The following is a 25,592-nucleotide window of genomic DNA, read 5'->3' as shown; positions in this document are numbered from 1 at the left end:
AGAATAACTACCACACTGATCACTTTCAAGATTGCTGGAATTGAAAGAAAGACGGTGACGGACTGCTGGGAAAGAACGTGCCGGTTTTTATTGGCAAAAGGCACTAGGTATAGAACGTACACCAAAATGTTCATGCCTTTATTAAAAAAATAAATAAATAAAATAAAAACAAAACCGACGAAAGAAAGAAGGTGATGGTTTGCTGGGAAAGAAAGTATAGTCTTTTATTGGCAAGAGGCAATTATAGAATGTACACCAAAATACGCATGCCTTTATTAAGAAAAAAAAAAAAGACATGTGCTTGTACAGTGGGAAAAAAAGTGTAGATATATATATATATATATATATATATATACATACATTTTTACATATATACACACACAGACTATTTACCATTAGCTATCGAGCCACTCCAGGTCAAGTCCTTCCCCCTTAAAAGATTTCCTTTGAACCCCATAGTCAAAGAGCAGTTCTTCATCCACTGTAATGTCCCTCATTGCCTTGAACAGGATACAGTAGCGTTCCTCGCCGTCAACCGTGAGCAGACATTGGCACGGCTTAAGGTTGGCGCGCTTCCTGGAATGGTTGATGAGGCGCCCGTACGTTTGTTGTCCTGGGTGACATGGGCAAGGGAACGTCTGAGCATCGATGCAGATTGGCTTGCCGCCTCCTTTGAAGAAAAACAAGTATCCAGGTTGGATGTCGGGGTCCTCCATCATCCGCAGTCCTTCCTCATTTGAAATGATTGGGCCGTGGTAGTCGCAAACCACATCGCCTTTAAAAAAGGGCTTCGATGCGACCACACCTGTAGACAAGAGGGGAACTCCACAATGAGATCTAGCCAAATAATGCTGCTCCCGAGGAGAGAGGCGGGGGGGGGGGGGGGGGGGGGGGGGGGGGGGCGCCATCTTACCCAGGTGTTTGTCCCCAAGGAAGTCCTTGATGACGAGACCCTTCCAGCGCTGACCCGAAACCAACGCCGCAATCCGCGAGTCGGTCTCTACCATCAGCCTGGAGGGCGGCTTCCATCCGTTGTGAACGGATTCTGCGTCCGGATGGTTAGACGTCCAGCCCGCCCTCCTGATCTGCCTCGCCACCTGCTCCAGGGTCGGCCTCTTCTGACAAAATTGGGCTGAAAAGAAACGTGAACTTTAAGCTGTTTGCCCCGACAACACGGAAAGATAACAGCATTGCTTCCACGTCCAATGCCATACTTACACAGGATGTAGTCCCGGCGTTGGCATCTTTGACAAGCCCGCCACTTGTCGTAGAACACCTTGTCTTTGGAGAAGCCAGCCCTGACCATGTCCCACTTTCCTGGCGCCTTCCCATCAATGGTCACGGGGAAGCAGCGGATGAAGCGGGCTAATTCAGCTTCCTGTGCAGACGTCCCCGCTTCCTGCGCAGATGTCCCCGCTTCCACGGAGGGTGGCCTGCTTGGCGGCAAGTCACTGTAAAGCAAAGAGGCGATGTGCTTTAAAACGTTGCTCGTGCAGTGCTCTCGCCATGGCGCTGGTCTGGAAAACTCACCCGGCCAGCCGGTCTAGCAAAATGGCCGCCTGGACCACAGAGGCGGGACCCTGCATCCTCTGCTGTCCACCGACTGCAGTGGGGTAGGCCAAATATTGCCTGACCTCCTGCAGCTGCCTCTCGGAAAAGGCAACGGCCGCCTCGTTCTCGACAGCCCGGCGCACCTCCTGGCTAGTGGAAACCTTGACTTTGTGGCTGGGGAAGAAAAGGCGACGGCAATGTCAACGGCGATGCGGGCTTGTTTGCGGCAACGCTCGGATCCACAAGTTCATGTACTCACTATTCGTGCAGCCGGGCGAGGTCAGTTGCCACGCAGCTGACGGGTTTCCCGCAGGCCGTGACGAAGAAGCGGCCATTTTCCTCCGAGGTGCTGGCGGACACACATTGGGGCCTGATCCACTGGTAGTACCGCTGCAGCCACTGTGTAAACACAATGTTCATTACCTGACTGTCAAACAATTAACGGCGGCAGTTGCTGTACCCGTGTCCGTTTGCCTGGACCCCGCTTGCAAATGAGGCTGAAAGAACAAAAGACTTACATCGTCTTCCTCAGGAGTGAGCGCGAAGGTGGCCGTTTGCAAGGTTGGAGTCTTGTGCTCGCTGACCCCAACAAGGACCCTTCCACCCGCGGGTTGGCGATTGACCCACTCGTTTGCCTGAGACAAATAGAAAAACGGAGTCAAACATGCCCACCAAAGCAATGGTATTTAAAAAAAAAAAAAAAAAATCACGTCAGCTCACTCACCATCATTCCTTCCACTGCGCGCGGGCACTGGAAATGCCTCAGCACCAGCACGGCTTCGCAGTAGTACCGGTACATGGTTCTGTCCTTCTCGCTCAGGGCCACATCTTTTCCTAACTGTCTGTGCGTGGCAAGGAACGCCTCCTTGGCCACGCGCAGGATCGCCTGGCACTCCCGCACTGTCTTGGAGCCCCGCGTCACGCTGTTGTATGTGAGGAACAAGCCAGGGATTAATGATTGTCGAATTCATGATAATTAATGCCCCCCCCCACACACACACACACACACACACACGCAGACGCAGACGCGCGCTCGCGCGCACACTGTTTAATGCCACACACCTCTTGTGAATGCAATCAGGGAAACTTACTCGATGCTGCGGTGTCTTTTGCTGGTGGCCTCACGAATCGTCCTGGACAAAGTGGCCAGACAATTCCGGTACGCAGACACATGGCTCCTCTGTTCGTCGGCCTGCGGCGTGTTCTCGGGCGCGTCCTCCCTGTAAAGGAACTCCACAAAGCGCATCATACTCCTGATGTAGTTGGCAACGCTTGGCGCCGCCATGCCTGTGCGCCTCAGACCCGTGAAGTATTCCGCGGTCTCTTTGCTCTTGGTCAAAAAGCTGGTGTCTGGCACAGTCTTGTCCGGTTGCAGGTACTTCAGGAAGCGTGCTACGTTGTCCACCTAGAGGTGATGGGAGAAAACGCAACCAGTGAAACATTCGATGGCGATTCGACTGGAGAAGGCACACATTACTCTGCGGAAGAAGTTTTACCTCCTGCTGGCAATTTTCCAAACGCACGCTGTGTTTCAGGTACTCCTTGAAATTGCAGATGAGAGGACAGTCTTCACCGAATTTCTCATACAGCCCAGCTTCCTGCATGTTCGTCCTCACGCTCGCCCGGCTGCCGCGGCGTCTCCTGTAAAGCGACGGAGCGAGAGCAAGGGGGAAGGAGGAAAAAAATGAAAAGAACACAAATAAATAAATAAATACGACTTGTAACAACGTTTCATACTTTGACTTTTCATTGCTTTCAATGTACTCACTTGCTCCAGGAAGGATCATTGGCCCTGTCGTCATGCTCCTGGCTGGAGGAAGAGGTGGTGGAAAGCTCATCGTCGCCTCTCTTCCTTTTGGACGCCGGGTCACCGGGGGGGGCCGGAGCGGAGACGCCCCCAGTGGCAGCATCCTCACCCTCCGGAAGCATGCCGGAGTCTTCCGGCTCGTTCAAGATGTAGAAGTCCCGGTCCTTTAGCGCCTGCAGCATCCGCATGCGGCTGGGTGAACGGAGAGCTTATCTTGGGGCTTGCGACAGCGCCGGCAGTAGACGTAGGCCCGGTTGGGTAGACGTCCTCTAAATTAAATGAACGCAAGTGGGGTTAGACACGGAGGAAGGGAGCAAAGCGAAGCTTAAAAGTGAATCATATCTCGTTTAGGCAGTTGTACAAGTTCAAGCCTCTCTTCTTTTGTTCTAATAAAATGACCCATATCAAGAGGGATGAAAACCCACATCAGTCACTGACTGATGGAAAACATCAGTTTTTCCTCACGTGCACGTTTACCATTTTGCAATAGCTGTTGCTGCCAGTGTGTGCAAAGTTTGAAAGCCCCCCCCCCCCCAACGCCAAACAATGCAACCCGTTTAACTAACAGGTATTTTTTTCCCCTTGACTTTAAAAGAAATAGGTGACGCTTACTGCAAGCTTCTCGATGAAGGTGAAGCCATTGTCGGTCCAGGTGAAGATGCGCTTAAAGCTGGAGGTCCTCTGGTCGCAGAGCATGGAACAAAGTGAAGAGTTTACTCTCAGTCGCAAAGTTTAAATACATGGTAGAGCCAAGCCCACTTCATTGGTGTGTGGGGGGGGGGGGGGGGGGCGGGGGGGGGGGGGGGCGGGGCGGTCGCGTTCGAATTAGCGGGGCGGGACCTGTTGAATGGAAAAACACGGGTAGGTGACCTGTTGCAACGAAGACTACTCTCATATCAATAAGCGCACCAAAACAGACATTCCTTTATTAAATAAGAGCAACAGAATAGCGGATAGTAGATCACACATTACGATACGCTGTTGGCATGTCAACGCTGCCCAGTGCAATTGAAATATTGGCTTATTGATAAAAAAAAAAAAAAAATAGAATTAGGTATGTAGGTATTGTATCAAAATTGTGAACTGTGGAAGACAGATTCGTCCGGTTGACCGACGATTCGGCAACATGTTGTATTGCAGTGAATTGAGGAGTGTAGTTAGGGGACCCGGTGGTTAGAGGAAGACAAAAATAACTGATTGTTGGAGTGTTTAGTGCAACTGCTCACACGTCTCGTTGAGGAACGGAGTTCATTGTAATAAGAGAAATCTCTATTGAGTGTAGTATATGTGATGCCCACTGAAGCGTCGTCACATTAGTGTGACTGTTTTATTCGGTTTCAGTAGTTTCAAAGTGTGCCCATCATATTCATTCTTCTATGAAGGCCCCAGTCTCAGTGATTTGCTTTTGTATTCGTTCCAAGAGCAATACGTGTTTTGTACACCAGGTGACAGTAATGCTGTTTACCTCTCTCCAAACTTGGCTTTGAGTCATCCTGACGTCGTGCGAGAGGCCCTACACGCATGCGCAGACGATATCCCCTCATATCGCCCCCCGCTACCTGGAGAAAGAAGTCGTGCTCGTTTCCCTGCCTGCATTCGTCTAACATTTCGAAGCTGTTTACTGGTGGGTACTCCTTCACACATCACAAATCACTCTATTCTTACGTCACGTTTGTGTGTATCTTGCTGTCGAATTCGTACGCTAAATAGGCTCGTAGAAAAGGAAAAGTAGGTGTGGCCCCGGTAACATTGGGGCCTTCTACGGCGTTGCATTTGTTCCACGATTGCGAGCGCGGAAGAAAAAGACGAAAAGCAAAAAAGAGACTTAAAAAGAGAACCTATTGAGTGCCCAACGACAAGAGTTTGCGCGAGCGCCGGCGGATATTGAAAACAGAAAAAGAAGTTGCTCGCCCGACATTGTTTTTTGCTCGCTTGCGACACGCCCCCGGCCCCCCGCTGTGCTTCTTGTGACTTCGGCAACATGGCGTCTTCTACGCGAGGAAAAAAAAAAAATCCAAACCAAAACAAAAGAAACCTTTGAAAAATAAAGGCGAAAAAACTGATGCTGCGGGCAGGAATGAAAAAGAGAACCTATTGAGTGCCCAACGACAAGAGTTTGCGCGAGCGCCGGCGGATATTGAAAACAGAAAAAGAAGTTGCTCGCCCGACATTGTTTTTTGCTCGCTTGCGACACTCCCCCGGCCCCCCCGCTGTGCTTCTTGTGACTTCGGCAACATGGCGTCTTCTACGCGAGGAAAAAAAAAAAATCCAAACCAAAACAAAAGAAACCTTTGAAAAATAAAGGCGAAAAAACTGATGCTGCGGGCAGGAATGAAAAAGAAAACCTATTGAGTGCCCAACGACAAGAGATTGAGCGAGCGCCGGTGGATTTTGAACACCGTTGAATGAAGTTGCTCGCTCAACATTCCTTTTTGCTCGCTCGCGATACCCCCCCCCCCCCCCCCCCGCGCCCCCCCCCCCCCCCCCGCTCGCGATACCCCCCATCCCTCCCACCCCCGCTCAACCTCGCGTTGGCTCAACACGGAGAGCCCTCGGAGAGCCAGCTCTCATCCAATGCGCTTTTACAAGCTCCCATCGACCGGAATTTTGAGCGAGAAAGTCCTTTTCGATACTGTTTTCGTCTACGCTCAAAATCTGTTTTCACTCTCGCTCAGTTTGATCTTCTCCGCTCCATTCTTTTTTTGTTTGTTTCTTTGTTTTTCCCTCGCGCTCGAAATTGTGGCACAAATATAACGCCATTGTCTGACACAAATATAACGCCATTGTCCTCCACACGATGGCGTTGTTCCGTCATTTAACGCATTTAATGCACCGGTGTAAATATGTTGTATATACTGGTATACTGGTACTGTGCTGTACGAGTCCTTGTGACGCTATTGGCATCTTTATATGAAAAAACAAAAAACAAAACAACAACAACAACAACAAAATAGCACTTTTGATGCAAGCTAGGGTGGGGGGGGGGGATAGTGTTGCAGACAAGTGATACACCTTACAGAACGTGATATTTTGAAGTCAACAACAAAATAACACTTTTGATGCAAGCTAAGGGGGGGGGGGGGGGGGGGGATAGTGTTGCAGACAAGTGATACACCTTACAGAACGTGATATTTTGAAGTCAAATGGAATCAGAGCGATGAGGACAGAACGGTTATTGTATTTGAAACGATATTGAATAATTGTGAAGTTTTCATGACCAACGTGAACGTACAACACTCCTAGAACAGGGGTCGGCAACCAAAAATGTTGAAAGAGCCATATCGGGCCCAAAAAACAAATATGTCTGGAGCCGCAAAACAATGAAAAGCCTTATAGCGAAGGCAACACATGCCGCATGTATCCATAATAGCTATATAAGCCCGCTATCAAAATGATTGAGTTAACTACGAATACATAATGAGGCGTCATGATGAAACGTTCCTTTTCCCTACAGTTCATCCAGTCGAAAATGACGCACCGCATGGCCAGTCAGTTGCGCGATGCCGCCTCAAGTTTATCTTCCTTAAAATATTTAGGAATTACGTTTCGTCGCTTTGATGTAAGTAATAAAGCGGATTTTTGAAGTTTTTATTCACGGGGATTCCAAAAAACGGTGTATGTGTTTGCCGACCCCTGGTCTCGATAGATGGGGAAAAAAAGACAGTGTTGTTGATGCTGGGTAAATACTAATTAAAGGACAATGCAAACAGTATTTAGTGATGGGATTTATCCTGAATGTAATTTGTGAACAAAGATAGCCAGCGATTTGGTGAAAGCAGGCATGCACATTTGACTCTGTCCATCTGACTAACATTTCTAACCTGTTTACAGGAATATATACACATCTCTCTCTCTCGCTCTCTCTCTCTCTCTCTCTCTCTCTCTATATATATATATAGACATATATATATATATATATATATATATATATATACACACATATACGTATATATATATACATATATACGTATACTTATATATACTTATATATACATATACATATATACACATATATATATATATATATATATATATATATATATATATATATATATATAGCTGCTGTTCCGGTGACTTCCTGGTAAGTGCAAGGTATACAGTTCATCTTGTAGTGTCTGTCACTTTATTTGTTTATTTATTTATTCATTTATTTATTTGCATGTGAGTTGTTGTTTTTTTTTTAATTTTGAGTTCTGAAGTTCCATTTCCAAACTGTTCTAAAACTGTTCTTAAAACAATACTTTGAGTGAGTTATTGAGCTCATTCTCGCTGCGACTTGGAAGAGAACTCTTCTCCTTAGAAGCCCGTTCTCTTGTCTTCGTTTCACCGCGTGCTGTAGTAGTCCACATGGCGCTCTCGGACGCGGCCTCCTCTAACTGCCAGGCCCTGCTGGACTTGGTTGAGCCGTACAACGGCGACTGGGAGGCCTTTCTCCATGCCGAGGACCTGGTCCTGGCCATCCACCCCTCCGAAGCGGATGAGCTCGACCAGCTCAAGTTCAGCCACGACGTGGATGGCGTGGTGATGGTGTTGGCAAACCTCCAGTCCATCAAGGCACGCATCCACTACCTTTTGCTGCCCGAGGCGTCGGCGAAGGGGCCGCTTAGGACCTGGCCCATCCTCAGAAAACACGCCAGGGAATTCGATCACTACCAGCAATGGTCCGCCGTTCACGGGATCCTCCTGGCCTACGTGGATGGGGGCTGGTGCCTCCACATGAGCGAGGTGCCGGCAGCGCCCGACCCCCCTCCCTGGGAGTCCAACATCCACGCAAGTATCCTGATGAGCCGGGCTCAGCAAAACTTGTCCCAAGCCTTCTCCCAGGCGCTGCGCGCCATCCCCAGCCGGTCTCTGAACAGGCCCAGCCTGCAGAAGAACAACTTGCGGGACGTCAGCCGTTTCCACATCGTGGCCGACGACCAGGCCTACATTCTGGGGCTGCTGGATGGCGTGGTGGCCAGGATGCGTCCGAGCCGCAACGCGAAATACTTGTTCACGCTGACCCAGCTCGGCCAGAAAGACCCGAGACCTCTGGAGGTGGACGAGCTGGTTCACAGCCGGCACGCGGTGACATCCATGTCGGTCCACGTGGCCTGCTCCGTGACCCACCGGAATCCCGACCTGGATCTGCTGTGGTCCAGGTACGGAATCCACCGGGTGGTCGGGCAGACGGGCAGCATTTTCACGGCCCTGTCGCTGCACGAGGCAGCCAACTACCAGTCGCCCCTGGACCATCAGCGGATGCAGCTGGCCGGGGCCCTGTCGGACGTGTTCCCCCTGGGGCCGGGGGAAAAGCTCAACTTTGTCCAGCTGTACGCCGACACCCCGCACGTCCACCAGAACCCCTTCTACAAGCACCCGGTCTCGGGAGCAATCGTGACCTCGGGGCTCTTCCACGGCCAGGTCACGCGCGCCTACGGCTCCAGGGCCCACAAGTACATCTCCCACTTCGAGGACCTGGTTGAGAAGCGCGGCGCCCAGGTGGCCGCCAGGCTGGAGGCTGTGATCTTCATATCCAAGGGTCACATCCCCGCTACCGTGCGAGCGGAAGAGAGGTTCTGCAGCGAAAAACTCGGCGCTCTCCTTCAGGGCCAGCCCATGTTTGTGCCGTTCTTGGCCGTCCGGGGGCAGGGACTCCGGACGGTGCTGAGGGACCTCGGCAGCCATCTGTTGGACAGCCTCCGAACCCTCTTGGAGCTGCGCAAGCACCGCGGGGGTTTTGAGGCCACCTGGAGGGCGTACCAGCTGGAGCTCGCCCTGGAAGAGCAGTTCTACGGGCAACCCAGGGCACCCGGGGACCAGGACTTCAGCGCCAGCCTGGGCTGCAACTCTGTCCGGTGGACGAGCAGGACGAGGGAGAGGGGCTTCCTGGCGCTCGCCCCCTTCAACTCCGCTTGCGTGGACGGCGAAGACCCCCCCCCTCTCCGCGTCTGGATTCGCGAGGAGGACACGGCGGCGCGGGTGAAGAGGATCTGGACGTTGTCCGACACGCTCGGGGCGAACCCGTCGGTGATCGGGGAGGCGCTGGTCAAAATAGCCGTCGGGGATCTGAACAGCAAGGTCTGCGAGTGGGCTCGCACGACCCTGGGCGCGCTCCAGGCCAGCGACCCCCCGGTGGCGCGGTCGCACCTGAAGGACACCCTGACCTACCACGCTCTGGCCAAGCAGATCCTGGACCACCAAACTCATTGGTCCGCTCCCCTGACCCTCCGCCGCGCGCTGGAGATGGTGAGGGCCAGTGGAAAGGACCCACTGGCTTGTTTGGTGGCCGGTTTAGGCTCACTGGCCTTAAACTGGTTTCCCAAGGTCACCTACTGGACCAGGGCCCGCGGTCGCGGAGCGAGGTGGTTCGAGTGGGACTTTGTGGTGGTCCACCCGAGCGGCAAACGGCCGCCGGTCAACGTGGAGGTGGAGGCCAACCTGACCACCACCGTGTTGGACTACCTCCAGGCCAAGGAGTTCTCCTTTGCCACGCACCTCTCCAAATACAGGGAGCGCGGGATGCCCTGGTTATGCCCGATCCTGTCTCGGCTGCCAGCCGCACTCAGCCGGCCCCAAACGTTAGACAACCTCAACCGCCGCAACAGGCTGATGATCTACCTCTCCTGCTTGGCAATGCTACAGAACAACGAGTACATTGTCTACACCAAGCTGAAGCAGATCATCGCCCTGGCGACCCTGTCCACCCAGGAGTTGAGGGCGGCACGCATCCTCTCCACCGACTTCCTCCGGGATATCGGCGGCGTCAAGTTGTACAAGTTGGCCGCCGACATCCCGACCAGCGTTTTCGCCAAACCCCCTCCCCCCCACAAGAGGAAGAGGGAGGAAAAACCGGAGGTCAGGGAGGAGGAGTCAGAGGAGGGGGAAAGTCGGGAGCCCGTTCACCCGGATTGCCAGGCCCTCGAGGAGGATGAGGGCGACCCGCCGGAGTGGTCCGAGCCCATGTCCCTGCCCGCAGCCTATTACAAGTTGTGGAGCAAAGAGGAAGAGGACCTCGTCGTGGTGACGGGGAACCGGCTGGACGACTACAACGCCTACAAGGCCAGATGCGTCGTTGCGCGAATCCCTTTCAGGAGTGCCTCCGCCTTCTACAAGAAGCGCCAGCGTCTGGCAAAGGACAGGGACGCAAGCGCGGGCGAAGGCCCGTCGGGGTGGAAAGGGTAGCGGGACGGAGAGGTGGCTGGTAAGGGGGTCGGGGCGGGGCCGGTATTACCGCATGTCGCCTATCGCAACCCTATCCATGTTTGCATGTACGCATGTTTGTAGTTTTTGCATGTACGCACGTTTGTATGCATGTATGTGTATCTATGTGTATATGTACGCACGCACGCACGCACACATATATCTCTATGTACCGCACGCGTAAAATACGAATAATATATTAGTGTGCTGTCCGTCACCCATACCTCGTAAGGCATTCTTACTACACCCTACAAAGCAAATCTCATACGATATACGCATACATACGCATGCCTGTTTCCATATGCGGCACACATCAATGATAAAATGTTGATAACGCATTCATTTGTCGCCTATTCCCGTAGCCATTCTTGCGTCATAATATACGACGCAATCACACCGAGCGACCGGCAGTTCGGTTCCATTCGTTGTTACCTTTTAAAACTAGATAAATATTTATATATGTGCCTGTGTTTGCGTGTATACGTATGCGTTGTAACGCCTCCTATCTGTGTTGTGCGTCTTGTCCGTCTGGGGGACAACGGGTCAGCGTTCACGTCGCGTCCCCTGTCAGTACCGGGTTCGCCCCGGGAAGCCAATGACCCGCGAGAATTTTATTTTATTTTATTTTATTTTTGTTTTTTTTTTTTGCCGCCGTTGTTTTGAAGTTGTATTTCTTTTTATAAACCCTTTCACATCATGTAGAAAAAAATGCTACCACCCCAGCCAGGTAAAAACCAAAAAACACAAAGATGTTGGAATGAAATATTTTGGACGTGTGTTTTCAATAATATGACACCGTGACATCTCTGCCGCAGATTCTGATGCCGTCCCACAATTCCGAGAGCGTCGAGGGCTCAAGGGCGTAGAACCTCCCCTTTTTACGCGCGGACATACGAGGTATGTGAGAGAGAAAGCCCGGCACTGCCTTGACAGACGGCGTCTTGATAAAGCTCGGATCGAGAGACCATGGCGCTGCGCATCTGCCTCCGTAATCTTCTAATAATCTGCTGCGTAGGACTTGGCTGCTCCGTGGGCCCGCCCGACTTCCCCGCACGGGCGCCGGAAGCCGCCGAAACAGGTTGGTTAAACCGGGGACCTCCGGTACCCGATTTTGTAGTCTTCTCATAAAGATGAACGTTTTTCCCTCCTAGCGACTGTTCCATCGCATTTATTGCCAGCGTGTTTATTGCGTTTTGTCTCATCTGTACAATTCTGATGGGGGGGGGGGGGGGATATCCTAATTTCGAGGCCAAAGTGTCGAAACCGATTCATATTTTTCAAGTCTCCCAGGAATGTTTTTTTTGTCTTTTTCCCCTTCTCTCGCTCTCTCTCTCTCTCTCGCCCTCTCTCTCTCTCTCTCTCTCACTCCCGGTTATTATAACAGCATTCTATAGCCGGGCATAGTCAAAACAGCGGAGACTTATCATGTTTTTGCAAGTACCTTGTTTGTAAATCTATTCCGACTTGCGTTATTCCTACTGCTCCTACGCACAAATGAACACTTAAGAGAGCCGGCTGCGATGCATTTCGGCTTCTTCTAAAAAAACACTTGCAGGCAAGAACGTTCTCATCACATGAAAAGAAAAAAAGATGTTTAGAACATTAGAAAAATAAATCCAGTTTGATCAAAAAAACATAAGAAAAAAGTCCACTATCAGCATGGGTCTGCAATGAAGGTCTACGGGAGAAGGGACAAAGAGCATCCGATAGAAAACAACAACAACAAAAAACAACTAAAGTGTTAGCCACACAGAGTAGATAGAACAAATTGAATGAAAATGTCCAGATGCGGTGGGGGGGGGGGGTGACACAAGGCACGTGGAACAAGGCCAGCACTCGCCGTTTTCCGTTCAACTGGGAGGCGGACAGGGCGCCAAAAGACTTTGGCACTCTGGGCCTTTTTTTCAGCTGGATCAGTTTAGACGTATTCCAGATAATATATAGACCATATATTTGTGGGCGCCTCGCAAGACGTTGCGTGCATATTAATCCATAGCTGACTTCAGCGTAATGTGCAACATCTGGCAGTGATGATAAACTGGAATGAGGTTGATCTTCCAAGCAAACGCGGGGTTACATAGCTTTGTATTGCTTGCACGTTGCAATGTTCTGGGGGGGTCTTTCCTTATAAAACACGTTCTTTTCAAACAAGTGTGACACAAAGATTCACACGTCCGCTCGTTCGCAATTTCTGTTTCGCCACAACGCTCAGTGTTTATTAAACATAATTTCTTAAATTAACCCTGGCGAGGCGTGTGTTCGTAGCTACCGAGGCGCCGGCGGCTGCCCGGCAGGCGGAAGAGAGGAGCCCCGCCCTGTCGCCGACACGCTCCGCGCCGGCCTCTCCGGCGACCGAGGTCAGCCCGGTGTGTTTTGAAGAGGACGTGCTGGCCGCCGTGCGAGAGGCGCTGGATGACGACAGCCGGCCGAGTCCGGGCGGCGCCGCCGCCCTTTTCGGAATGTGCGACGCATCCGGAGGTCTCGCGGTCTTGCTGAACCTGGCGAATGAGGCGAAGAGGAAGCGAGGAGGCGGACTGGAGCTCTGGCATGCCACTTCAGGTACTGTCGACTCGAGGTTAGCATAAAAGTCCCATTGGTGTGCTCGCGCCGCGGAAGAGTTTGAGCTTCATGGCTGCGATCTGTTGATGATACTTGCATGGCGACGATTGCCGTGTCTGGACATGCGTTGCTGTGTCTGGGCGTGTGTTTTTTTGCGCAAAACCAAACAAACCAAAAAAAAAACAATACCGGAAAAAAAAAAAAAAACCCCAACCGAAAAATGGGAAAGTACAATCCTACCGGGAGCCGTGCAGCCCAATTGGACTCGTTGTCGATACGTAGCGACTGGTAGAGAGAGAGAGAGAGAGAGAGAGAGAGAGGCAAAAAAAAAAAAAACCCTCAGAAATGATGCAGGAGGCCACGGGCTATGTCGGAGGGAGGGTCGTTTGAAATGACAAAAAGGGCTCCTACTGGCTCGGAAGGCAATCGCATTAGTGGCGTTTTCCAATGTTATTCGGGTGTAAAAAGAAAAAAAAAAAAAAAAAAACCGCATTGAACTGCCGTCCAAATCTTGTCTCCGCAGTGTATTTTACGGAGGGGAACGATGACGGGCTAGCTCTAGAGATCAGTTTTCCCCTCCCGCCATCCCCTTTGCGCCAACGCAACATCGTGCTACTCCTGGCTCTGGAAAGCCCCGTCAGTGGAGAGGACTTGTACCGGACCACTTTCACCGGCCAGTCCCTCCAGCCCGTGGCACAGGTACAACCCAACAAATGTTTGTCATTTCCCTGGGCAACGCCCACAACTGTGTCGTATTTGATGATTTCACTTCAGGCTGTGTGCATGTCAGAAGGAACGCAGTACATTCTACTGACAGGACTGACGTCCGCAGCGCACCAAGGATGGATTCTCACTCTTGACTCACAGTCACCTGAGACGAGTAGGTATTTTCCCACCTCGTTGCCGGGTCAGGTGCGCAGCATATTCACCTTTTCGCGCTAAGGTCAGCCCCGCGGGTGCGTTTCGCGCACGCTTTCAAAGACGCGCGCGCCCAGAGACGCGGTTTTTCAGATTTCCGTCCCGAAGGACTTTGGGATGGCCGCTCCGGAAATTTGGTGCAAGTGCAAAAACCGTTGTCGGGACTTACCTACCCACGGGCGAAGTCTTAAAGGGCTTCGCGTGCAAGTGATGAGAAGCGGCTCTTTGTTCTCCGCCCACTCATCGTAGTGTTCTCGCCACAGAGAAAAAGATGAAAGAGCTCCTCGTGGCTGGAAATGGGAGAAGAAGCCGCGTGACTCCGGTTCTTATTTTCCCACGCGAAGAGGACGTCAGGTGGGTCCGCGTCGGCGAACCCGTGTTTCGGTCCGTCTAGAGCAGGGGTGTCAAACTCATTCCTTTCGAGGGCCATTATGCCGTTACGGTTTCTGGCAGATTGTCACATTTTGGGTGTATTTGTCACACTTCCAACTACTTTCGAAATCAACAACAATTTCAACAATTTCAAATTGACTTACAAATGTGATATTTCGACTGGAAACTTGAATTGGAACGGGCGTTTCGCGGGCCGCGTGAAACGATGCGGCGGGCCGGATCTGGCCCCCGGGCCTCGAGTTTGACACCTGTGTTGTCTAGAGCGTGGGTTTCCTCCCTCGACAGAGCCGAGGATTCCGGCTCCTCCCAGCTGGTCTCCTTTCCGTGTGAGCTGCGCCGCTTCCTGAGTGACACCCTTCCTCAGAGTCGTCGGGACACCCCGCGGCGGAGGCTGGACTTCCCGCCGCCTCCGCCTCCCGCCGCGCTGGATCGCTCCTCCAGCGAGTCCATGCTAGCGGAACTCATCAACTCGTCGGCTCCCACCATCTTCTCTTTCGCCGGCTCCATGCACAATGCCCACCGGCGGGAGCTGGCCATGTCCCCCGGCCTGCTGGACCAGCTCAGGGATGGTTTGGAGCAGAGGCTGGTCCGGATCATGGAGGTGCTAAAAGACAAGCGGGACGGACAGAGGAGCAGCAAGAGGCTCCAGAGGCTCTGGGAACTCTGTGGCTTTCCCACGGTGAACCTGGAATCAGGTACCAGGCGCGCGCGCACAAAGGTACTTTGGCTACGGCTGTGTGGGCTGGCGGGAAAACACAGTCTTAAGAAATTAGCGACAAACGGCAGCGTGTGATCGCGGAACTATCAAATCGTGTAACGACCGGCGTCTCTGCGCTCGCCTAGGAGCAAGCCAGCACCGCGCGTTCCTGCTGCTGAAGGCCTTGAAGACGGTGGGTCACCATCTGCTGCCGCCAGTGCGGAGCGCTCGCGCAGCGGCCGGGGCTGCCGCCTGCCGCCCGAAGAGCCTCACCGTTTCCCTGGAGCCTTTCCTGGTGGGTCCCAACACAGCCGACATCAAAAACTGCCACGGTCGCTGCGTCTTCCCGATGACCGACACCGTAAATCACGCCGTGATTCTCTACGCGCATATCGAGAGCGGCAACGTCCACGAGCGCTCGCCGTGCTGCGTGCCACTCTCTTACGAGTCGCTGGAAGTGGTGGACTTGAACGAGAAGGGCACATTTGTGACCACCCTTTCCAATATGGTAGTCAAGGAGTGTGGTTGTCGCTAACGAGCGCATGTAGGATCACAACGCATGTTCATTAAAATGTAGTCAAACCATTTGTGCTGGTGCTGTACGCATGTTCATTAAAATGTAGTCAAACCATTTGTGCTGGTGCTGTGTGTGCGTTCCTGCCCGCCGGCGGGCGCCCAAGCGGAAGGCAGGACGGAAAAGGCAAAAAAAAAACAACTAATCTAGAGTCACATCGATAAACTAATTCATACTTATACAGGGGCGGCCAAAGAGTCAGTATATGTTTGGCCCGCAAGAAATAGTTCATTTCTCATCTCAAACGAAAAGATTGAAATCAATCAAGTGTCATTTGCATTGTGGAAAGATATAACGATATGGTCCCATGCATTAATTTCAAAGCATCGTTCAAAGGGAATATATATGTGTGTGCGTGTGTGCGTGTGTGTGTGCGTGTGTGCGTGTGTGTGTGTGTGTGTGTGTGTGTGTATATATCTATATATATATATATATATATATATATATATATTTATCTATATATATATATATATATATATATATATATATATATATATATATATATTTATATATATATATCTATATCTACATATCTATATATCTATCTATATATACATCTATATACATATATCTGTCTTGTATATATATATGTATATATATATATATATATATATATATATATATATATATATATACATATATATATATATATATATATATATATATATATATATACATATATTATATATATATATATATATATATATATATATATATATCAATATATGAGTGTGTGCGTGTATATATAACTGTCGTAGCTGTTGTGACGTAGTGTTGGGAACGGCCATGTTTGTCGTCACTTTATACGCATAACTGTAGTAGTTCTTGTGACACTGATCCTCAATACAAAAGTACAATAGTACAATACAAAACTTTGCCGGGGCCGCCCCGGCATTACCGAGTTTGTCCGCAAGAGGGCAACAAAGCGAGCCTTTCATATTTATGCGTATGTATATGAATGTATACATTGACATATGTGCGCGGGGCGGGGGTTAGGCTAAGAGTCTGGGGCGCAAAGCTGTGATTGCAGAGGTGCTACGCAGGTCGCCGGCGGCATGGCTCAGTGGAACAGTGCTCCACCCCCCAGCCGATAGGGCGCGGGTTCGATCCCCGACTAGTCAAAGTGAACCCCTGTGAGGCCATAATTGTCGTGTCGTCACAATAATTTGGCCTCTAAATTCTGTCGTTACATTTTGTAGGGAATAAAAAATCCCAATTTCATACATTTACATGTCTTCTCGCTATACGTACAGCTTTTTTCTTTTGTCACACGTGTATGCGGGCACTTTATATGCTTATATTTACAAAAATATATGTATATGTATGTATATGTATATATATATATATATATATATATATATATATATATATATATATATATATATATATCAATATATGAGTGTGTGCGTGTATATATAACTGTCGTAGCTGTTGTGACGTAGTGTTGGGAACGGTCATGTTTGTCGTGACGTCACAATAATTTGGCCTCTGACATCTTTCGTTAAATATTGTAGGGGGAAATAAAAATCCCAATTTCATACATTTACACGTTCTCTCGCTTTACGTACAGCTTTTTTTTTGCGTCACACGTGTACGTCGGGCACTTTATACGCATAACTGTAGTAGTTCTTGTGACACTGATCCTCAATACAAAAGTACAATAGTACAATACAAAACTTTGCCGGGGCCGCCCCGGCATTACCGACCTTGTCCGCAAGAGGGCAACAAAGCGAGCCTTTCATTTTTATGTGTATGTATATGTATTTAATATGTATGTATCCATTGACAAATGTGGGCGTGTAGGTACATGTTTTTATTTGGATACAAACGCACACGCATACCAAAATGACCCACCATCCACCGCTGAAGCATCCGCATCGCAATCCAAACTGGCGGTGTTGCTGTTTGCTTCTCCTGCTCCTCCGTTTGGCTGCGCTTCGCTCACGGCTCACGGCTTTCGGGGGTCATGGCGTATCTCCTCGCAGCAAGGAGCGAGAGGGACGGGGGTGGCAGCGTCGCGTCCGGGAGGCCGAGCCGGTTCCGATGAACCCGGGTTTTACGGGTGTGCGATGCTGCGCTCGGGAGATACGGGCGGGGGGACTTGTTGCCTTAAAAAAAAAAAAAAGGCTCACAGTTGCGCATGCGCAGGAGATGGACACGTCCCAAGGAAGGGCGGCAGGTGGACGAGAGCGGCACAAAAGCGGGGTAGGATTCCACCCGGATTCCAAATCCGCGGTCGGCGAGCCGCTGCGCCCGCCGCAAGTGGGCGTTCCGGGTGTCATGGGCCCTACACCACATGTGTTTTATTGCACCTCACCATCGGGCTCAAGGCCACTCGCAGCAAAGAAGGTTGAGGTTTGGCACTGGCAAATTTGGTGCCCGGGAGAGCCCGTCTGTCGGACTTTGACCGAATTTGGACACTTATTGGCGAAAAAAAAGAGGAGATTCCGGAGATCGAGGCACAAGTGACGGTCCCTCAGCACTGTGTTGTATACGCGCAGTGTCCGCCAGACGGCGCCAAAGCGAACCTCGCGGCAGGAGGGCCGACGTCTCAGGCGGATATCGTCCGTGACCTCCTCGCAGGAAGGAGCGAGAGGGACGGGGCTGGCACCGTCGCGTCCGGGAGGCCGAGCCGGTTCCGATGAACCCGGGTTTCACGGGTCGGCGATGCTGCGTTCGGGAGATACGGGCGGGGGGACTTGTTGCCTTGAAAAAAAAAAAAGGCTCACAGTTGCGCATGCGCAGTCCCAAGGAAGGGCGGCAGGTGGACGAGAGTGGCATAAAAGCGGGGTAGGATTCCACCCGAATTCCAAATCTGCGGTCGGCGAGCCGCTGCGCCCGCCGCAAAAGGGCGTTTCGGGTGTCATGGCGTATCTCCTCGCAGGAAGGAGCGAGAGGGACGGGGGTGGCACCGTCGGGTCCGGGACAACGAGCCGGTTCCGATGAACCCGGGTTTCACGGGTGGGCGATGCTGCGTTCGGGAGATACGGGCGGGGGGGACTTAATTGTTGCCTTGGAAAAAAAAAAAGGCTCACACTTGCGCAGACAGGAGTGCAGAGCACTCGCAAGAGAGGCTGGGGGAGGGGGGGGGGTTGTTGGTGGTGGTGGTGGTGGGGGGGTCGCGTTTGGATTAGCGGGGCGGGACCTGTTGAATGGAAAAACACGGGTAGGTGACCTGTTGAAACGAAGGCTACTCTCATATCAATAAGCGCACCAAAACAGACATTCCTTTATTAAATAAGAGCAACAGAATAGCGGATAGTAGATCACACATTACGATACGCTGTTGGCATGTCAACGCTGCCCAGTGCAATTGAAATATTGGCTTATTGATAAAAAAAAAAAAAATAGAATTAGGTATGTAGGTATTGTATCAAAATTGTGAACTGTGGAAGACAGATTCGTCCGGTTGACCGACGATTCGGCAACATGTTGTATTGCAGTGAATTGAGGAGTGTAGTTAGGGGACCCGGTGGTTAGAGGAAGACAAAAATAACTGATTGTTGGAGTGTTTAGTGCAACTGCTCACACGTCTCGTTGAGGAACGGAGTTCATTGTAATAAGAGAAATCTCTATTGAGTGTAGTATATGTGATGCCCACTGAAGCGTCGTCACGTTAGTGTGACTGTTTTATTCGGTTTCAGTAGTTTTAAAGTGTGCCCATCATATTCATTCTTCTATGAAGGCCCCAGTCTCAGTGATTTGCTTTTGTATTCGTTCCAAGAGCAATACGTGTTTTGTACACCAGGTGACAGTAATGCTGTTTACCTCTCTCCAAACTTGGCTTTGAGTCATCCTGACGTCGTGCGAGAGGCCCTACACGCATGCGCAGACGATATCCCCTCATATCGCCCCCCCCCCCCCGCTACCTGGAGAAAGAAGTCGTGCTCGTTTCCCTGCCTGCATTCGTCTAACATTTCGAAGCTGTTTACTGGTGGGTACTCCTTCACACATCACAAATCACTCTATTCTTACGTCACGTTTGTGTGTATCTTGCTGTCGAATTCGTACGCTAAATAGGCTCGTAGAAAAGGAAAAGTAGGTGTGGCCCCGGTAACATTGGGGCCTTCTACGGCGTTGCATTTGTTCCACGATTGCGAGCGCGGAAGAAAAAGACGAAAAGCAAAAAAGAGACTTAAAAAGAGAACCTATTGAGTGCCCAACGACAAGAGTTTGCGCGAGCGCCGGCGGATATTGAAAACAGAAAAAGAAGTTGCTCGCCCGACATTGTTTTTTGCTCGCTTGCGACACTCCCCCGGCCCCCCGCTGTGCTTCCTGTGACTTCGGTAACATGGCGTCTTTTACGCGAGGAAAAAAAAAAATCCAAACCAAAACAAAAGAAACCTTTGAAAAATAAAGGCTAAAAAACTGATGCTGCGGGCAGGAATGAAAAAGAAAACCTATTGAGTGCCCAACGACAAGAGTTTGAGCGAGCGCCGGTGGATTTTGAACACCGTTGAATGAAGTTGCTCGCTCAACATTCCTTTTTGCTCGCTCGCGATACCCCCCCCCCCCCCCCCCCCCCGGTCGCGATACCCCCCATCCCTCCCACCCCCGCTCAACCTCGCGTTGGCTCAACACGGAGAGCCCTCGGAGAGCCAGCTCTCATCCAATGCGCTTTTACAAGCTCCCATCGACCGGAATTTTGAGCGAGAAAGTCCTTTTCAATACTGTTTTCGTCTACGCTCAAAATCTGTTTTCACTCTCGCTCAGTTTGATCTTCTCCGCTCCATTCTTTTTTTGTTTGTTTGTTTGTTTTTCCCTCGCGCTCGAAATTGTGGCACAAATATAACGCCATTGTCTGACACAAATATAACGCCATTGTCCTCCACACGATGGCGGTGTTCCGTCATTTAACGCAATTAATGCACCGGTGTAAATATGTTGTATATACTGGTATACTGGTACTGTGCTGTACGAGTCCTTGTGACGCTATTGGCATCTTTATATGAAAAAACAAAAAACAAAACAACAACAACAACAAAATAGCACTTTTGATGCAAGCTGGGGGGGGGGGGGTAGTGTTGCAGACAAGTGATACACCTTACAGAACGTGATATTTTGAAGTCATATGGAATGAGAGCGATGAGGACAGAACGGTTATTGTATTTGAAACGATATTGAATAATTGTGAAGTTTTCATGACCAACGTGAACGTACAACACTCCTAGAACAGGGGTCGGCAACCAAAAATGTTGAAAGAGCCATATCGGGCCCAAAAAACAAATATGTCTGGAGCCGCAAAACAATGAAAAGCCTTATAGCGAAGGCAACACATGCCGCATGTATCCATAATAGCTATATAAGCCCGCTATCAAAATGATTGAGTTAACTACGAATACATAATGAGGCGTCATGATGAAACGTTCCTTTTCCCTACAGTTCATCCAGTCGAAAATGACGCATGACCGATGGCCAGTCAGTTGCGCGATGCCGCCCCAAGTTTATCTTCCTTAAAATATTTAGGAATTACGTTCGGTCGCTTTGATGTAAGTAATAAAGCGGATTTTTGAAGTTTTTATCCACGGGGATTCCAAAAGACGGTGTATGTGTTTGCTGATCTCGATAGATGGGGGAAAAAAAGACAGTGTTGTTGATGCTGGGTAAATACTAACTAAAGGACAATGCAAACAGTATTTACTGATGGGATTTATCCTGAATGTAATTTGTGAACAAAAATAGCCAGCGATTTGGTGAAAGCAGGCATGCACATTTGACTCTCTCCATCTGACTAACATTTCTAACCTGTTTACAGGAATATATACACATCTCTCTCTCTCGCTCTCTCTCTCTCTCTCTCTATATATATATATATATATATATATATATATATATAGACATATATTTATATATATATATATATATATATATATATATATACGTATATATATATATATATATATACATATATACGTATATATATATATATATACATATATACGTATATATATATACATATATATATATATATATATATATATATATATATATATATATATATATACGTATAATATATATATATATATATATATACGTATACTTATATATACTTATATATACATATATACACATATATATATACATATAGCTGCTGTTCCGGTGACTTCCTGGTAAGTGCAAGGTATACAGTTCATCTTGTAGTGTCTGTCACTTTATTTGTTTATTTATTTATTCATTTATTTATTTGCATGTGAGTTGTTGTTGTTTTTTTTTAATTTTGAGTTCTGAAGTTCCATTTCCAAACTGTTCTAAAACTGTTCTTAAAACAATACTTTGAGTGAGTTATTGAGCTCATTCTTGCTGCGACTTGGAAGAGAACTCTTCTCGTTAGAAGCCCGTTCTCTTGTCTTCGTTTCACCGCGTGCAGTAGTAGTCCACATGGCGCTCTCGGAAGCGGCCTCCGCTAACTGCCAGGCCCTGCTGGACTTGGTTGAGCCGTACAAAGGCAACTGGGAGGCCTTTCTCCAGGCCGAGGACCTGGTCCTGGCCATCCACCCCTCCGAAGCGGATGAGCTCGACCAGCTCAAGTTAAGCCACGACGTGGATGGCGTGGTGCTGGAGTTGGCAAACCTCCAGTCCATCATGGCACGCATCCACTACCTTTTGCTGCCCGAGGCGTCGGGGAAGGGGCCGCTTAGGACCTGGCCCATCCTCAAAAAACACGTCAGGCAATTCGATCACTACCAGCAATGGTCCGCCGTTCACGGGATCCTCCTGGCCTACGCGGACGGGGGCTGGTGCCTCCACATGAGCGAGGTGCCTGCGGGAGGGCCCGACTCCCCTCCTTGGCGGTGCGACCCTGCCGCAAGTCTGCTGATGGCCCAGACTCAGCGGAGCTTGTCCGCAGCCTTCTCCGAGGCGCTGCGCGGCATCTGGACCAAAAAATTAGTTTGTCACTGATTTGTGTGTTGAGTTGTGTGTAATGCCAGAGAAAAGATGACTTTATAATAAAATTATTTTTAGGAATAAAGAAGCTTGCATTATCAATTGAAAGCTAAAATGAGAACTAAAGCCCTAAACTCTATTTATGCTTATGTACCTTAACTGTGTTTGTATTCAGTGGGAGGTCGTCCAGCGGACCCTGAACGGCTCTCAGTTTTACACCTATTCCGTTTGCAACGTCGGCGAACGGGAACAATGAATTAATATATTAAACTGCCAGCCCAGTCAAAATGGATCTTAGACGTCTACAGCCGTCAGTGGCAATGAATAAGTTGGGAAAACGTGTAAAGTATTTAATTTACCGAAATACCATTTCCAAAGCCCTTACTGGTCTATTCCTGTGTGACCTCTCCACTACCTTTTGTGTTCTTCTCACAGGTCAGTATCAGGATCCCTGGCAGTATGTGGATGACATCTGGTTGATGTTCAACAATGCCTGGCTGTACAATCGCAAAACATCTCGAGTCTACAAGTGCCGCTCCAAACTGGCAGAGGTCTTTGAACAGGAGATTGACCCAGTCATGCAGAGACTTGGCTACTGTTGTGGAAGAAAAGTAAGACCTGCAAGGAAACCAACATGACATGCACTTTTTCCCATGACATGCAGTTTTACGAGCGATTAGTTTTTAAGTTAACCATACATTAAAAAAGTAGATTTAATCATTTCAGCATTCCATCCGCCTGTAAAGTAGACGGCAATTGAGAAGATCTCGCAATTTTTTTTTTTTTTACATTTGTATGACGTCGATACAAAAACACTATATGCACATGCAGATATAAAAATGGACAGACAAGACCATCCCGTAGTCTATTTAAATGTTCAAAATGCAATGTAATGTTTCAAGTGTTTTGAATGCTTTACGCAAGCCCTTCTCTCATTCTTGAAAATGGAAGCCGTCGGTTTGGAGTTAAAATTGGCCTAGGGCAGGCCGCTGCCTTATCATATTTCTCAATAGACATGTCTATGTTTGGTTTTGCTGACAAATAAACCAGCTGAATGATGCTTGTTTGCAACAAGGGTGAACTTCTGACAATTCATTTGTTCTTATCAATCATTCCTAGCTCAATCTATTACCCCTGGGGGAGTTAATGTCCGTCACTTTGGCACGGAACTGCATCATATTCGAAATGAGTCAAATTGATTTTTGATGCCAGGCATAATCAGTAACAGAAATAACATTGTCCTTTTTTTTTTCTGCCCATCAGCTGGAGTTCTCCCCTCAGACACTGTGCTGCTACGGAAAGCAGCTCTGCACTATTCCCCGAGACGCTGCTTATTTCAGCTACCAAAACAGGTACATCAGTAGATTCTTTTAACTACAGTGCTCCCCTTCCTGTTAGCTGTGTTGGTGAATGTTTTACGCTCATCCTATTTCATGTCCAAATTGCTAATCTGTGCTTCTCCTTGGTTCTCCGTTCTTGTGTTGTCATCTGTGTATATCTAGTCAATTTCCTGGTCCGTGTTACTAGTGTCTCACTTCCTTTGGCTTGTTTTTGTTTTTTTGCCCCGTTTACAATGAACCTATACGTCTATTTCTTCTATCACTGATCTTTTCCCTCCCATCTACCAAAAATACGTGCAGCTTTCGTGCTGATGTCCTCCCGCTGACCTGTGCATTCGCTTTTCTACTTGCTGCCTTGACCATGTTCCGCTCGGGGACTGCCCGCTCATGCGCTGTCCATCATTGGATGTGCTGTGGGGGAAAAAAAACGATGTACTTCACCAAACTTTGGTCTTATTGCGGACAGGTACCACTTCTGTGAAAAGTGTTTCAACGAGATCCAGGGAGAGACTGTGTCCCTGGGTGATGACCCCACTCAGCCACAGATGTAAGTGTTGTTGCGTTCATTAACAAATGCTAACAAAAAATGCGTTTCATGGAAAACTTATTACCACATCATCTATTCTATTAGGTGGATATTGCACATTTTCATATCTGTTTGAATTTAGTCTTGCTACTTGTGTTTACCTACTTATTTTTTTTTTCAGATCCATTAACAAGGAGCAGTTTGAGAAAAAGAAGAATGACACACTGGACCCTGAACTGTACGTTAAGCAGTTTATGGCCGTTTATGGCCATCAATTTTTTTTTTTTCTTCTTACACCCGAGTCTGACCAAACAGTGTATAATGTGTGTCTTACTCTTGATTTCAGGCTCGTTGAATGTTTGGACTGTGGATGCAAAATGCACCAGATTTGTGTCCTGCACAATGACACGATATGGCCATCGGGGTAACGGACTTTTAACATTTTAACTATTTATTTATTGCAGGAAAAATTAAGAAGCCTAGATAACTTCCATTTTCTTTTTGCTTCGGCTCAGTTTCGTATGTGATGGCAGCCACAAGAAGTCTAATAAGACAAGGAGGGAGAACAAGTATTCTGCTAAAAGTAAGTTAACTTAAGGTACTCTTTGAAAAAAAATAAATAAATGTGATGAATATTTTTATGGACCTAATGATGCTCTTCCCTTTCAGGTTTACCTCAGACAAAGTTAGGTTGTTTTCTGGAGACGAGGGTGAACGACTTTTTGAAACGTCAGAGCCACCCGGAGGCTGGGGAGGTCTTCATCTGCATGGTGCATGTCTCGGACAAAGTTGTGGAAGTAAAACCAGGCATGAAGTCTAGGAATGTCAATAGCGGGCCAGAATCATGTTCAAATTTTTACCTGTAAAGGTCATTTGAGTTTACTTTGCGGCTGTGGTTTTATATAGTAGTGTTTCCATGATTGTCTTTTCAGGTTTGTGGATAGTCAAGAGATGTCAGAGTCTTTCCCATACAGGACAAAAGCCCTTTTTGCATTTGAAGACATTGATGGAGCAGATGTTTGCGGGTTAGGGTTAGGGTTAGTGAGGGTATTTGTTGTGACCCAGCCTGATAATTTTCTTGAGAACCCAGCCTATGGCATTGAACATAGCCTATGAGCGACGTGTATACAGTACTTCCATGAAGACCGTAGGGTGTAGTG

General features: G+C 48.8%; 3 protein-coding genes and 1 long non-coding RNA gene across 6 annotated transcripts; 2 read left to right on the top strand and 2 right to left on the bottom strand.

Annotated features, from left to right (window-relative positions):
* Positions 1-395: 395 nt before the first annotated feature.
* Positions 396-3,546, bottom strand: LOC148424163 (uncharacterized). Its single transcript, XM_088413149.1, has 10 exons — positions 3,320-3,546; positions 3,048-3,192; positions 2,643-2,956; positions 2,276-2,474; positions 2,070-2,186; positions 1,811-1,950; positions 1,531-1,725; positions 1,219-1,451; positions 914-1,132; positions 396-805 (listed from the first exon to the last, which is right to left on the bottom strand). Exons 1-10 carry the CDS (start codon positions 3,544-3,546, stop codon positions 396-398), a joined length of 2,199 nt encoding a protein of 732 aa, XP_088269275.1.
* A 1,369-nt stretch (positions 3,547-4,915) lies between these two features.
* On the top strand, positions 4,916-15,740 carry LOC148424162 (uncharacterized). Of its 3 annotated transcripts, none has more exons than XM_088413837.1 (9): positions 4,916-4,982; positions 11,356-11,437; positions 11,556-11,618; positions 12,806-13,099; positions 13,623-13,798; positions 13,874-13,979; positions 14,281-14,371; positions 14,696-15,105; positions 15,254-15,740. In XM_088413837.1, exons 4-9 carry the CDS (start codon positions 13,000-13,002, stop codon positions 15,640-15,642), a joined length of 1,272 nt encoding a protein of 423 aa, XP_088269963.1. In that variant the 5' UTR covers positions 4,916-4,982; positions 11,356-11,437; positions 11,556-11,618; positions 12,806-12,999; the 3' UTR covers positions 15,643-15,740. The 3 variants fall into 3 exon arrangements, with proteins under 3 accessions (XP_088269963.1, XP_088269962.1, XP_088269961.1); XM_088413836.1 differs by lacking the exon at positions 4,916-4,982 and adding an exon at positions 11,086-11,267; XM_088413835.1 differs by lacking the exons at positions 4,916-4,982; positions 11,356-11,437 and having other exon boundaries at positions 11,452-11,618.
* On the bottom strand, positions 11,873-17,795 carry LOC148424161 (uncharacterized). Its single transcript, XR_015865471.1, has 3 exons — positions 17,536-17,795; positions 14,187-15,399; positions 11,873-13,384 (listed from the first exon to the last, which is right to left on the bottom strand). It is a non-coding gene; the product is annotated as an uncharacterized LOC148424161 (long non-coding RNA).
* Positions 17,796-19,543: 1,748 nt separating this feature from the next.
* On the top strand, positions 19,544-25,298 carry LOC148424160 (histone acetyltransferase p300-like). Its single transcript, XM_088413497.1, has 8 exons — positions 19,544-19,615; positions 23,002-23,177; positions 23,830-23,918; positions 24,373-24,453; positions 24,614-24,670; positions 24,779-24,856; positions 24,948-25,015; positions 25,102-25,298. Exons 2-8 carry the CDS (start codon positions 23,046-23,048, stop codon positions 25,296-25,298), a joined length of 702 nt encoding a protein of 233 aa, XP_088269623.1. The 5' UTR covers positions 19,544-19,615; positions 23,002-23,045.
* Positions 25,299-25,592: the final 294 nt, after the last annotated feature.

Source organism: Hippichthys cyanospilos, chromosome 4 (genome assembly GCF_059441005.1).
Source record: "Hippichthys cyanospilos isolate Australia breed blue-spotted pipefish chromosome 4, RoL_Hcya_1.0, whole genome shotgun sequence".
Lineage (NCBI taxonomy): Eukaryota > Metazoa > Chordata > Actinopteri > Syngnathiformes > Syngnathidae > Hippichthys > Hippichthys cyanospilos.
Note: the sequence above shows the minus strand (reverse complement) of the source record. Positions and strands in the feature narration are given on the sequence as shown.

Bases quoted from the DNA above. Each gene is read 5' to 3' on its own strand.
- LOC148424163 (XM_088413149.1), bottom strand. From the start codon at position 3,546: ATGCGGATGCTGCAGGCGCTAAAGGACCGGGACTTCTACATCTTGAAC. The intron at 3,193-3,319 runs GTGAGTACATTG...GTCGCTTTACAG, and splicing joins AATGATCCTTCCTGGAGCAA to GAGACGCCGCGGCAGCCGGG. The intron at 1,133-1,218 runs GTAAGTATGGCA...GTTTCTTTTCAG, and splicing joins ACGCCGGGACTACATCCTGT to CCCAATTTTGTCAGAAGAGG.
- LOC148424162 (XM_088413835.1), top strand. From the start codon at position 11,507: ATGGCGCTGCGCATCTGCCTCCGTAATCTTCTAATAATCTGCTGCGTA. The intron at 14,372-14,695 runs GTGGGTCCGCGT...CTCCCTCGACAG, and splicing joins CCACGCGAAGAGGACGTCAG to AGCCGAGGATTCCGGCTCCT. The intron at 15,106-15,253 runs GTACCAGGCGCG...GCGCTCGCCTAG, and splicing joins CACGGTGAACCTGGAATCAG to GAGCAAGCCAGCACCGCGCG.
- LOC148424160 (XM_088413497.1), top strand. From the start codon at position 23,046: ATGTTCAACAATGCCTGGCTGTACAATCGCAAAACATCTCGAGTCTAC. The intron at 24,671-24,778 runs GTACGTTAAGCA...TCTTGATTTCAG, and splicing joins GACACACTGGACCCTGAACT to GCTCGTTGAATGTTTGGACT. The intron at 25,016-25,101 runs GTAAGTTAACTT...CTTCCCTTTCAG, and splicing joins GAACAAGTATTCTGCTAAAA to GTTTACCTCAGACAAAGTTA.